We start from the raw sequence: 14,893 nt of genomic DNA, 5'->3' as shown, positions 1-14,893 counted from the left end.
TGAAAAATACCTTATAAATCACCACACTCACTGTCCTTATTTTCCCCATAAGAATAGAGATTGTGATTTGCTCAATGAATCATGTAAAGGTCATAGCTCAGGATAAGACTCCAGGGCTACGTCTTAGCATATCTGTTCTTTTTAAAAAATTTTTATTGGGGTGTAGTTCACTTACAATGTTGTGTTAGTGTCTGCTGTACAACAAACTGAATCAGTTATACATATTCATATATCCACTCTTTTTTAGATCCTATTCCCATATAGGCCATTACAGAGTACTGAACAGAGTTCCATGTGCTGTACAGTAGGTACTTATTAGTTATCTATTTTATATATAGTAGTGTGTATACAGCATGTCTGTTCTTCACTAGTTCCAAGTACGTTAGACTGATGATCACTAAATACTACTGCAGAGCTCAAACTATGACTCCAGAAACTGAAGTGCATATGATTTTGTCCTTAAAAAAAAAGCCGCTCTACTGTGCTGTCTATAGATGTTAAGAATCACTATTATATCATACTTGATAAATGTTTATCAAGAATATTATTTTTGGGGCTTCCCTGGTGGCACAGTGGTTAAGAATCAGCCTGCCAATGCAGGGGACACGGGTTCGATCCCTGGTCCGGGAAGATCCTACATGCCACGGAGCAACTAAGCCCATGCGCCACAACTACTAAGCCTGCGCTCTAGAGTCTGCAAGCCACAACTACTAAGCCCGCGAGCCAGAACTACTGAAGCCTGTGCGCCTAGAGCCCGTGAGCCACAACAAGAGAAGCCACCACGATGAGAAGCCCTCGCACCACAACTAAGAGTAGACCCCGCTCGCTGCAACTAGAGAAAGCCCACGCACAGCAACGAAGACCCAACGCAGCCAAATATAAATAAATAAATAAAATAAATTAAAAAAAAAAAGAATATTACTTTTGGAGACATTTTATGAAGGTCACACAAAATACATCACATACATCTTACACATAACACTATATTTAAATCCTTAATGTCATTATCATTGTTGAGAAGGGACTACTCTTTGTCATATCAAATTTTTCTTAAGAAGGTGACACAAATGTAGGACATGCGATCTGATCACGGTGTATCCGAATCAGAGAGGAGTAATTATGAATCATAGAGGAACTGTTCTCAGGACTGCTGAAAAATATTTGGTCCTTTGGTCACCAGCGTTCATCGCACATACCTGGATCACTGCCCTTATACCCTTGTATCTTTCTTATTTGTGGAAATGTGTGTCTCACTAGACTGAGCCTCTTAAAGGCAGAAATGATGTGTTTGCCATTCACCCTTTCATATCCAGCATCCAGCACACTGCCTGGCACACAGTAGCAAATAAATATATAAAGGAATGAATGAATGGACAACTGAATCTCTGATGGAATTCCTGTATTGTCACATAGATTTATGACAGTGAAAGAGTGGTTTATAATCTCAGTGAAGGCAGCAAAGTAGGTGCTATACTTTAAAAAAAGAAAACAGCCTCCTATGTCTTGCACAATGTGAATAATGCAGCAAATGTAATTAAATGATTAATGAGTGAGGAGAAGCATAAGTTTCTCCACTTACTTGCAAGCAAGCCAACTCCACTTGCAAGGGATCCGACCCAGGCTGTTTTTCCCTTCCCTTCACCAAAGGCGTCCAGCCATTCTATGTACAAGACGCCAACAGCTAGCGGAGATCCGTAACACAAAAACTGAGTAAAGAGGGAGGCCAGTACAATCACCCAGCCCCAGCCACCGTCAGGTGGCTTCTTAAATTCCATTGTAATGTGAGATCAAGGCGGTGTTTCTCTGTAGGTCCTAAGCAAAAACAAAAAGAAAAAAAGAAGAGCATATTTAGAGTGTAGCGAGGCATGGTATTTTAGATTAAAAATATCTCCTCCCAAATTGAAACATAAAAAAAGTTCTCTCAAAATATAAGAGGAAAAGGATAAAATATCATCGATATACCAAGTTAACTTTAAAATTTTGATTTCTGATTTGAATAAGTAATACATCCACATGTTTCCAAAAAGATGTTTTTTATATCATAAAAGGGATAAATTCGGAGTTTGGGATTAACATATACACACTACCATATATAAAATAGATAACCAACAGGGACCTACTGTATAGCACAGGGAACTCTATTCAATATTTCTGTAATAACCTAGAAGGGAAAAGACTCGGAATCACTGCCGTACACCTGAAACTCACACGACATTGTAAATCAACTATACTTCAATTTTTTAAAAAGGCATAGAGTGTAGAGTGTAAAGTCTTCTTCCCAAACTTGCCCCCGTTCACCAGGTTCCCACCCCAACCCAAGCACAGGAAATCACTGTTTTTGGTTTCCTGTGGCACGTTGAGTTCCCCAGGACACACTCTTACTTATTAGCAAGAGGAGGTTTACTAAAAGTGTTCTCTTTCTATGGAAGAGACCAGACAGCAGCAGAAGGTAAATTACCATGCAGCTTAAGGAAGGGGATTTCTAAAGCTGGCTGACCCTTCAGAGTTGCCCTGAGTTGGGGGTGGGAAGCTGGCCCTTCACACGCCCATGTTGCTAATTCACTGATTGCAGGCCACCCCAGAAGGGGGCATGACCTCAGGTGAGGTGACTCTCTTCAAAAGAGGCAATCATTACCCATGGGGTTTGTTCCCTGAAGGACAACTGTCAGCAGCCCTTCAGCTGCTTCAGCAAGAAATCTTTCATTCCTAAGGGGGTCTGGAGGCAGCACATCACAATGTTCACACTCGATTATCCTTCCAGAGTTTCTTTATGAATATGCAAGCAAAACCAAGAAAATAGTCTTAGATTTCCTATTTCAACAAAAAGTGGATATTGTACATTCTATTCCATGCCTTGTTTTATTTGCTTAACATCCTCGGGAACGCTTCCCTATCAACACATAGAGAGCATCCTTAGTCTTCTTTCTTAAATACACACATATGGCTGTATACTTGTTTGTTTGTTTTCCTTATTGAATAGGCAAAACATTCACATGGTTCAAAAATGAAAAAAAAATGACAACGAATATACAGTCTCCATCTACCTAGTTCCTACCTAACTTCCATTCTCTCCACCAGTAACCAATGCTTCTTGTTTCTTTTATATCCTTCCAGAATTAATTTATGAGTACATAAGTTAACTCATATACAGATTTCCCCTAATTTTTTTTTTTTTTTTTTTTGGCGGTATGCGGGCCTCTCACCGTTGTGGCCTCTCCCGCCGCGGAGCACAGGCTCCGGACGCGCAGGCCCAGCGGCCATGGCCCACGGGCCCAGCCACTCCGCGGCACACGGGATCCTCCCGGACCGGGGCACGAACCCGTGTCCCCTGCATCGGCAGGCTGACCCTCAACCACTGCGCCACCAGGGAAGACTTCCTCTAATTTTTTACACACACAAAAATAGCACATTATATACACTGGTGTGTGTCTTGCTTTTTTTCACTTGACAAATACCTTGCAATGCATACATAGTAACCTTCCTCATCCTTTCTTTCTGCTACATTGTGTTCCAGTAATTCTTAATTGTTTAACCAGTCCCCATGGCTTCCAATGAAAAACAATGCTGCAGTGAATAACCTTACATACACATTTATCTTCCTACATACCTGTCAGGAATTGCTGAGTCAATTACAAATATACATTTGTAGCTGTAATTAGCATTAGCAAATTGAGTTCAAGGGATTAAACGGATTTACAAGATCCCCAGCAACTTTGGGTGTGTTGTGAAACTTCTCGATTTTTGCCAATATGTTCGCTTTAAAACAGTATTTCATTATAGTTTTAATTTGCATTTCTCAACATTCTCTGAATGATGTGTGTCGTTCCATAGGTGAAAAGCCATTTGTAATTCGTATCTAATTCTTGGGAATATATGGGTGTTTCTGGATTTTTCTTTCTGTTCCACTGATCTGTCTATTCACTCACCATACCACATTTGTTTAACTACTAAGTCTTTTTTCTTTCCGGCCGCGCCACGAGTATTGTAGGGTCCTAGCTCCCCGAGCAGAGATTGAAGCCGCGCCCTCGGCAGTGAGAGCGCAGAGTCTTAACCACTGGACCACCAGGGAATGCCCTAAGTCTTTTTAATATATTTTAAGTCCCAGTGGAAATAGTTCCTTCCCTCTCTCTCCATCATTGCACACCTTTTCAATATTTTCTTGGTTCCTCTTGTTTGTTTACTTTTTATATGAACTTCAGAATCCGTTTGTCTGCTTCTAAAAGAAATCTGATGGTGTTTTCATTAGGACTGAGTTAAATTATAAATTGATTTAAGGAAAAATACTCCTTTTATGATGTTGACTCTATCTTCCATTTCATATCTTTCCATTTGTTCAAGTCTATTTTTGTGTTCTTAGTGTTTAAAATTTTCCCCAACATTTCTTTTCATTTTATTTTTATATATCTTATCCTTTTTGCTAATATTATAATTGGGCTTATTTCTTTGATTTGTTTTCTGTTTGTATATGTAAAAGCTATTAATATCTGTATGTTAATTTTGGACTCCACTACCTTACTATAAAATCTTTTGTTTGAAGTAGATTCTCTTGGATACATACAATCTTTAATACAATACAGTTATATAACCATCTACAAACAGTGGTAGTTTTACCCCCAACTTTGGATTTGTACGCGTCTATCTAACTTCCTTCTTTTGCCTTTGCGTGGGACAAGCATCTAGAATAACGTTAAATAATAAGAGTACACATCGTTGTCTAGTTCCTAAATTCAATGGGAAAGCCTTCAAGTGTCATGGTGCTGCTTCCGAGGCTGAGATAGATATATTTCACAAAGTTAAGGAAAAAAGTCTCTACTTTTGAGCATTATAATAAAGTTTTGGGTTTTTTTTTTTTTTTTTTTTGCGGTACGCGGGCCTCTCACTGTTGTGGCCTCTCCCGTTGCGGAGCAACAGGCTCCGGATGCGCAGGCTCAGCGGCCATGGCTCAAGGGCGCAGCCGCTCCGCGGCATGTGGGATCTTCCCGGCCCGGGGCACGAACCCGTGTCCCCTGCATCGGCAGGCAGACTCTCAACCGCTGTGCCACCGGGGAAGCCCTATTATAAAGAATGTTTATTAAACTTTTCTGAAATGCATTTCCAGTGCATAGGGAGATAATTATGATTTGCTCCTTTTAATTTTCAATATAACAAAATCTGTATTTTCTACTAGTGAACGATACTTGAATCAGTAGACTAAATCCTCCCTGGTTCATGCCCTACTTTGATTATGTCAGTCTATTTGAGGGAGGGTTAAATTCATAAGTGAGATTTGTCTCTTTTTGTTTTTAATTTTGACTAGGTTTTGGTATCAAAATGATATTTTAAAGGAATTTGAAACATTCATTCTTTATAAGTTCTGAAACAGTTTACATGGCAATGGATTTGGAGGCCCAGGCCTGAACTTCCTGCCCCCAACAGGGCCTCCCACTTAATCCTCACCTCCTGTCTCTCTTCACCATGCCAGGTTTACAGTCAGGTTCAACAGCCTTCTTTGTGCACAGATTTTTGCCAAACCATCCCCTTGGCTGTAGTTTCATCAGATAATAGGTAAAGAGAGTAGGAATATCATTCATCCATTCATGCATATCCCTAATTAGATGGTGAGGCATGTGGCTACCTTAAGAGAGTCATAGTTACACCCATCAATTTACCTGAGCCTCAGTGAATTTCTCTATTTTGACATTCAAAGCCCTGGGCAAAAATCACGTCACCACCTGCCATAGGATTTTGTACGAATTTACTTTCAATATTTCATAACTGAAAACTGAAAGATATTACAATCTGTGCACAAAAGTGTGGTGTATAAAATCCAGTCTCCCAGAACACACGATTGTGTTAGCAGACAGAATACTCTAAACTTCCAAATATCGAAACCCTCTGAAGTGTTCAGATATGCCCCTTCATCAGAAGTTTACTCTCTCCAGTACCTACTCTATTGTAAAAGTAAATAATAAAATTCTGTTCCTCCTAATGACAATGTAGTACTCTGAAATTCCTGTTTAGAATACCTTTTAAAGAAAAGACAGCCTTAATTTCCTAAACTAGATAATATATGATAGCAATAGCCAAACACCTAATGAGACTAAAAGACTGTATAAAAACAAATGCATAAGACACTGTCCTTCATTTAAATCTTCAAATTACAGCACCCCAGGAAAAGTACACGTTTACAAAGCAAAGCACCACAGTCATAAATAAAGCCAGTATTTTCTGGAGGGCAGGGGGGAAGGCAGTGAAAGGGTGAGGAACATCTCCCTTGCCAGTTGGCAAACTGAAGTAGACAGAAATGCCTTTATACACCAAGTACCTTTGCCTTGCTTTGTTTTGCTTTTGCCTTGCCTCGGGTGACATTTCAACACATAGGACAGAAGCCAGAGAAATTCTTCTCACAGTAAATATTTGGGAGAGCAAACCTTTGAAATACAAAGCTTCCATATATATCAACTTAGACTAGAAAGACGAGTTTTTATAAAGAGTTGGCTAAGAGCTTCTGACCTTTAATTGTCACATAGTTTGAGATACTTGTAGCCTGAAGAGAACATGGTGAAAAATACCATTTAGTGATTTCTTGTTTTCTGTCAGGGCAACACATTTCTCCTGTACTTTCCGCTATTCCTTAGATGTCGCCCACCTGCTAGTTCTCTGATATTCTATGTTCTGTAAGGGGATTTCACAAATAGACTAGCCTTTCCTCCCTGCTGTAATGGTACTCAGTTTCCTTTGGAGCACGTGGATCTTCCTCATGGGTAGATGGTTGGTGGGACTATTAATCAAGGTTCCTTGATCTTGACCTATAGAGTAGAACCTGATCCAAACAAGGCCAGTAGGACCTCTCTCCCAGGATCCTGAATCTCAAGTGAAATCCTCTAATAAAAGAAAAATATTTGGAGTTTATTGATCCCAGTGGTGGTGCATTAAAGAAACCCTCTGTCGCATCCTACTACCTTTGCTCCCTAGGGATGCCCAAGCCTGGTTTCTCCAGCCTTCCATTTCATTCTATGAGCTAACATAGTAAATTATTTTGTTAAGTTAGCTGGTATTTGTTTCTTTTAAGTGCAACAGAATAAACATGTTGTGAGTATGCAGTAATTTCAAGTTGATTACTTTAACCAGCCATACCCTGCTTGATCCTATTTGGGCAAAAGCTTAAGCTTAAGAGTATAGTCTCTGACCACAAATACAGGAAATATAGATATGCCATACCTTTTTTTCTGAAAATTTCATCTTATTAATCCTCCTTCTTGACAACTTACGATCCAATATGATAAAATGCCTTCCCTGGCATCCTTGTACATAAAAAGTCTAAATTAACTGAAATTTCCACTAAGCCCACTTGTCCTAATATTTACAGAAATGCAGTGTTATTTATAAAAATGGAATCTTCATTGAAAAAGCTTTTTGATCACTTTCAATTTAAATTACATTGCACTCAATACCAAAGGAAATCAGAAGGAAGATAAGGCGTCGCCCTTGCCATCTAGGAGCTTATAACCCCATTAGGAAGGTAAGATACGCTCACAAGAGAGTATACAGTTAAGTGACACAGAGCGGGTAGATAGTAAACCTTCAGGAGTCAGAGGGAATGAAAGCAATCAAGGCAGAAGCAGGAGTGGAAGCCCTCACAAAGCAGGTTCGTTCTAAAGAATAATGTAGAGACTCATGAAAGGGGGGCTCAGACAAGAGGATCAAGATTAATATGGGTGTGGAATCAGGAAAAGGCTTAATAGGTTTCCTGTAAAGTGAAGAGGGCAGACCTTACAAGGCTCCCAGAGGAAAATTAGAAATTCCTGAAACTTAACAGGAAAGTGTCTCAAGAAGCCTGTGTTTATAGCCCCAAGATAGGATTCTTTTCACACTTTTTGTAATAAATCCTGGCACTAATAATAACCCATTTATATTATCTAAGTGGTGTGTTTTTTCCCTAGAAAATAGCAAGATCAATAAGTACCAGAACATGTTGTTTTATTCCATGAGTATATTCAAAGGTTTGGGAATGTATTCATAGGGCTGTATAAAAATATGCTTCTAGGAAACACATGCATTGTAGTATATTCTAGTACATCCTTTGAGAATTTGGAATCTTTTAACCTGTGTTAACAAATTCAGACTCTGCATGACAAGACATCTTATAAATTTCAAAATTAGAAGCCATTTTGAAAGACAATTTGAACAGCGCTGTAATTTAGGGGTAGTTTTGTCACACGACACAGTCTCATGGGATATCACAAAATTAACTTTAACTTATAATTTAAGTGTATTTCTTAACTTTAACTAAAAATTAAATGTATTCTGGAGAGCAGCCAAGATGACAGAGTAGAAAGACCCTGAGCTCACCTCCTCTCATGAGCACACCAATATCACAAGTTCTGCAGAACAGCTATCGATGAAAATGACTGGAACCCATCAGAAAAGATCTTCTACTGAAACCGAGCAGGACCCTGTGCGGCTCCTGGGCACGGACCCTTTCTCTCCCCCATTCCTTGTAGGGAATGACCTCCATGACCTTCCCTGAGCCCCAGAGGGCAGGTTCAAACAGTTGCTAATCAGGAGGAAGGGAGGGGATGCAGAGACAAAGGAGGAGCCGCTAAGAAACAACAGTGCAGCCTTGGGGCAGGGTCCTGGTTCAGCCTGAAGGGATACACATAACAATATCTTTGAGCAATTTATAGAACTAAAGCCCCCAACAAATGGAAGATGTCAGCATTCTTCATTCCAGAGAAGACCACCTGGGACCAGATTAAAGGAACCAGAGAAGCTCATTAAAAGATTACCTGAGACCAGATTAAAGGAGTGCAGGCCCTGTACACATCCTAGTCTTATCAGCAACCCCACACCCTTGAACCCTTGCTATAAAACTCCTCACCAAATCTCCCTGGGTTGGGACACACAGTTTTCGAGGGTGGGACGCCACTGTGTCCCCTTTTGCCTGGCAAAGCAATAAAGCTATTCTTTCCTACTTCACCCAAAACCCTGTCTCTGAGATTCGATCTGACACTGGTGCACAGAGGTCGAGCTTTCAGCATCACTACAACTAAAGACATAAAGAAAGAACCACAGTGACACGGGTGGGAGGGGCAGACTTGTGATGTAATCAAATCCCATACCTCCAAGTGGGTGACCCACAAACTGGAGAATAGCTGTACTGCAGAGGCTCTCCCACAGGAGTGAGGTTCTGAGCCCCACATCGGGCTCCCTACCCGAGGGTTCTGCACTGGGAAGATGAGCCCCCAGAGCATTTGGCTTTGAAGGCCACCAGGGTTTAATTTTGACAGCCCCACAGGACTAGCAGAAATAAAGACTTCACCCTTAAAGGGTGAACACAGAATCTCACAGGCACTGGGATCCTGGGAAAAAGCTGTAATTTGATAAGAGCCTGGGGCAGGCCTAACCAGCTAGTCTTGAAGGGTAAATAGGTATGCACCCAACATACGAGCACCTCAATATATAAGGCAAATGTTAACAGACATAAAAGGAGAAATCAACCATGACACAATACTAGGGGATTTTAACACCCAACTTACACCAATGGACAGATCATCTAGACAGAAAATCAGGAAGAAAACACAGGCCTTAAATAACACTTTAGACCAAATGGACTTAATTCATATAGAGAGAGAGCATTCCATCTGAAAGCATTAGAATATATATTCTTTTCAAGTGCACATGGAACATTCTCCAAGATAAATCACATGTTAGGCCACAAAACAATTCTCGGTAAATTTATGAAAACTAAAATCATATAAAGCATCTTTTCCAACCACAACACTTTGAGGCTAGAAATCAACTACAAGAAAAAAACTGCAAAAAACATAAACATATGTTGGCTAAACAACATGGTACTAAACAGCTAATGGATCACTGAAGAAATCAAAGAGGAAATTTTAAAATACCTAGAGACAAATGAAAACAAAAACATGATGATCCAAAACCTATGAAACAGCAAAAGCAGTTTTAAGAGGGAAGTTTATAGCAATACAAGCTTACCGCAGGAAACAAGAAAAATTACAAATAAACAACCTAAACTTATACCTAAAGGAATTGAAGAAAGAAGAACAAACAAAACCCAATGTTAGTGGAAGGAAAGAAATCATAATGATCAGAGCAGAGACAAATGAAATAGACATTTAAAAAACAACAGAAAATATCATAAAATGATACTAAAATCTGATTCTTTGAAAAAATAAACAACAAAAACAAATATATATATTATGATGGTAATTCCCTGGTGATCCAGTGGTTAGCATTCCACCCTTCCACTGAAGGGGGGATGGGATCGATCCCTGGATGGGGAACTAAGATCCCGCATGCCACGTGGCATGGCCAAGAAAAAGTAAAATAAAATAAAAAATTAAGTAAACAAAATTGATAAACCTTTAGCAGACTCATCAAGAAAAAGAGGGCGAGTGCTCAAATCAATGAAATTAGACACAAAAAGGAGAAGTTACAACCAACACCACAGAAATACAAAGGATCATAAGAGACTACTATGAACAACTCTATACCAATAAAATGGACAACCTAGAAGAAATGACAAATTCTTAGAAAGGTACAATCTCCCAAGACTGAACCAGGAAGAAACAGAAAATATGAACAGACCAATTAGCAGTAATGAAACTGAAGCAGTAATTTAGTGCTCACTTCAGCAGCACATATACTAAAATTGAAGCAGTAATTTAAAAACTCCCAGCAGGGCTTCCCTGGTGGTGCAGTGGTTGAGAGTCCGCCTGCCAATGCAGGGGATACGGGTTCGTGCCCCTGTCTGGGGGGATCCCGCGTGCCGTGGAGTGGCTGGGCCCGTGGGCCATGGCCGCTGGGCCTGCACGTCTGGAGCCTGTGCTCTGCGGCGGGAGAGGCCACAGCGGTGGGAGGCCCGTGTACCACAAAAAGAAAAAAAAAAAAAAAAAATTCCCAGCAAACCAAAGTCCAGGACCAAATGGCCTCACAGGTGAATTCTACCAAACATTTAAAGAAGAGTTAACACCTATCCTTCTGAAACTATTCCAAAATACTGCAGAGGAAGGAACACTTCAGTACTCATTCTATGAGGCCAACATCACCCTGATACCAAAACCAGACAAAAATATCCCCAAAACAGAAAATTACAGGCCACTATCACTGATGAACACAGATGCAAAAATCCTCAACAAAATACTTGCAAACCCAATCCAACAATACATTAAAAGTATCATACACCATGATTAAGTGGGATTTATCCCAGGGATGCAAAGATTTTTCAATATCTGCAAATCAATTAAAGTCATACACCACATTAAAAAATACAAGAATAAAAACAATATGATCATCTCAGTATATGCAGAAAAAGCTTTTGATAAAATTCAACATCCATTTTATGATAAAAACTCTCCATAAAGCCAGTACAGAGGAAACATACCTCAACATAATAAAGGCCATACATGACAAACCCACAGCTAAAATCATACTCAATGGTGAAAAGCTGAAAGCATTTCCTCTAAGATCAGAAACAAGACAAGGATGCCCACTCTTACCACTTTTATTCAGCATAGTTTTGGAAGTCCTAGCCACAGCAATCAGAGAAGAAAAATAAATAAAAAGAATCCAAATTGGAAAGGAATAAGTAAAACTGTCACTACTTGCAGATGGCATGATACTATATACAGAAGATCCTAAAGAAGCCACTAGAAAACTACTAGAGCTCATCAATGAATTCAGTAAACTTGCAAAATACAAAACTAATATACAGAAATCTGCTGCATTTCCATACACTAACACAGAAATATCAGAAAGAGAAATTAAGGAAATAATCCCACTTACTATTGCATCAAAAAGAATAAAATACCTAGGAATAAATCTACCTCAGGAGGTAAAAGACTTGTGCTCTGAAAACTATAAGATGCTAATGAAAGAAATTGAAGACAACACAAATAAATGGAAAGATATACCATGCTCTTGGATTGGAAGAATCAGTATTGTTAAAATGACCATACTACCCAAAGCAATCTACAGATTCAGTACAATCCCTATCAAAATACCCATGGCATTTTCCACAGAACTAGAACAAATAATTTTAAAATTTGTATGAAAATACAAAAGACCCCAAAGAGCTAAAAACAATCTTGAGAAAGAAGAACAGAGCTAGAGGAATCAAATTCCTTGACTTCAGACTATACTACAAAGCTACAGTAATCAAAACAGTATGGTACTGGCACAAAAATAGACATATATTTCAAAGGAACACAATAGAAAGCCCCAAAATAAACCCATATACTTATTGTCAATTAACCTACAACAAAGGAGGCAAAAATATACAATGGAGAAAAGATGGTTTCTTCAATAAGCAGTGCTGGGAAAACTGGACAGCTACATGGAAAAGCATAAAATTAGGACATTCTCTAACACCATATACAAAAATAAACTCAAAATGGATTAAAGGCCTAAAGCTAAGACTGGATACTATAAAACTCCTATAGGAAAACAAAGGCAGAACACTCTTTGACATACATTGCAGCAATATTTTTTGGATCCGTTTCCTAAAGTCAAGGAAATAAAAGCAAAACTAAACAAATGGAACCTAATTAAATTTAAAACCTTTTGCATAGCAAGGACTCTCCTGGTAGCACAGTGGTTAAGAATCCGCCTGCCAATGCAGGGAACACAGGTCCAAGCCCTGGACCGGGAAGATCCCACATGCCACAGAGCAATGAAGCCCATGCGCCACAACTACTGAGCCTGTGCTCTAGAGCCTGTGAGCCACAACTACTGAAGCCCATGCGCCCACAGCCTGTGCTCCACAACAAGAGAAGCCACCACGAGAAGCCTGCGCACCACAACGAAGAGCAGCCCCCACTCATTGCAACCAGAGAAAGCCCACGCGCAGCAACAGAGACCCAACACAGCCAAAAATAAATAAATAAAGTTATTTAAAAAAATAATAAAAGCTTTTGCACAGCAAAGGAAACAATAAACAAAATGAAAAGACGACCTACTGAATGGGAGAAGATATTTGCAAATGATATGACTGACAAGGGATTACTATCCAACATATATAAACAGCTCATACAACTCAACACCAAAAATACAAAACAACCTGATATAAATATGGTAGGGGACACGGGTTCAAGCCCTTGCCTGGGAAGATCCCACATGCCGCGGAGCAACTAGGCCTGTGAGCCACAACTACTGAGCCTGCGCGTCTGGAGCTTGTGCTTCGCAACAAGAGAGGCCATGACAGTGAGAGGCCCGTGCACTGTGATGAAGAACGGCCCCCACTCGCCGCAACTAGAGAAAGCCCACGCACAGAAACGAAGACCCAACAGAGCCAAAATGAATAAATAAATAAATAAATAAATAAATTAAAATGGGCAGAAGAACTGAACAGATATTTTTCCAAAGAGGAAATACAGATGGCCAACAGGCATATGAAAAGGTGCTCAACATCGCTAATATCTTTCACCGGTCATGGCTCACAGGCCCAGCCGCTCCGCGGCATGTGGGATCTTCCCAGACTGGGGCACGAACCCGTGTCCCCTGCATCGGCAGGTGGACTCTCAACCACTGCGCCACCAGGGAAGCCCAACATCGCTAATATCAACGAAATGCAGATCAAAACCACAATGAGATATCACCTCACACCTTTCAGAATGGCTATCATCAAAAAGAACATAAATAACAATGTTGGTGAGGATGTGGAGAAAAGGGAACCGTCATACACTGTTGGTGGAAACGTAAGTTGGTGCAGCCAGTGTGGAAAACAGTATGGATGTTTCTCAAAGAAATAAAAATAAAACTACCATATGACCCAGCAGTTCCAATCTTGGGTATATATCCCCCCCAAAACAAAAACACTAATGGAAAAGATACATGCACCCCAATGTTCATAGCAGCATTATTTATAATTGCCAAGGTAGGAAAGCTACCTAATTAAGGGTCCATCAACAGATGAATGAATGAAGAAGGTGTGGTATGTGCATACAATGGAATACTATTCAGCCAGAAGAATGAAATTTTGCCATTTGCTGCAACATGAATAGACTTGGAGGGCATTAGGCTAAGTGAAATAAGTCAGACAGAAAAAGACAAATACTGTATGATATCACTTATTTGTGGACTCTAAAAAATATAACTAGCGAACACAACAAAAAAGCACTCACAGATACAGGAAACAAACTAGTGGTTACCAGTGGCGAGGGGGGAGCAATACAGGGGTAGGGGAGTGGGAGGTACACACTACTGGGTGTAAGATAGGCTCAAGAATGTATTGCAGAACAGGGGTAATACAGCCAATATTTTGTAATAACTGTAAATGGAAAGTAACCTTTAAAAATTGTATAAAAATTTTAAAATTTTTTAAAAAATAAAATCCCTAACGAAGTAAAAAAAATATTGATCTTTTTAAAAAAAATTAAATATATTCCACATATTATAAACCTCCCGTGGAGAAGAAAGAACATGAAGTAAAACAAACCATAATAAAATATCATTATTCAACAAAGTTCTATTATCATAAGTATAAAGGATAGCATGTCTCTTAAAGCTAGAATTTGTTTTGTTAAAGGGAAAGAAGAGTTAGGTAAATTCCAAGACATTTCCTTCGGAAAATGAAAAGGACTGTTGAAAGTCTACTTTTCACTCATGATAAAATTTTAAGCTCCAATGTCTAGTATGGCATTCAGTTCGGTTCAAACGATGCCAAGTCTTTGTTATTTCCCTAACTCTACACTGGCTGAAAATTTCTATTCTCCCAGATATAGGATGTCAGAATTGCGTATTTGACATTTATGAACATTTAATGTTGACACAGAAGCTTCCTGTCCCTGAAATGTATGCAAATGTTCTGTACTATTTTTTGCCAAATACAGAGTGATTTACAACTGTCTGATCTTATTTTCAGTTAATAGCTGCGTCTTGCCTTTGTTCC

At 39.5% G+C, this 14,893-nt stretch overlaps 1 protein-coding gene across 3 annotated transcripts in view; it reads right to left on the bottom strand.

Annotated features, from left to right (window-relative positions):
• Window positions 1–14,893, bottom strand: part of SLC16A9 (solute carrier family 16 member 9) — a 68,478-nt gene that overhangs the window by 36,445 nt on the left and 17,140 nt on the right. For 2 of the 3 annotated variants that reach the window (XM_024765191.1, XM_024765192.1), the window contains exon 2: window positions 1,580–1,812. The exons of the other annotated variant lie outside the window; for it this stretch is intronic. In XM_024765191.1, the coding sequence (XP_024620959.1) occupies window positions 1,580–1,775 (196 nt within the window). In that variant the 5' untranslated portion in view covers window positions 1,776–1,812. The remainder of the gene's footprint in view (window positions 1–1,579; window positions 1,813–14,893) is intronic. 3 annotated transcript variants of the gene reach the window in all.

The sequence above is a fragment of the Neophocaena asiaeorientalis genome, unplaced genomic scaffold (genome assembly GCF_003031525.2).
Source record: "Neophocaena asiaeorientalis asiaeorientalis breed wild unplaced genomic scaffold, Neophocaena_asiaeorientalis_V1.1 scaffold183, whole genome shotgun sequence".
Taxonomy (NCBI): domain Eukaryota; kingdom Metazoa; phylum Chordata; class Mammalia; order Artiodactyla; family Phocoenidae; genus Neophocaena; species Neophocaena asiaeorientalis.
This window is presented reverse-complemented; position numbering and strand designations above follow the sequence as displayed.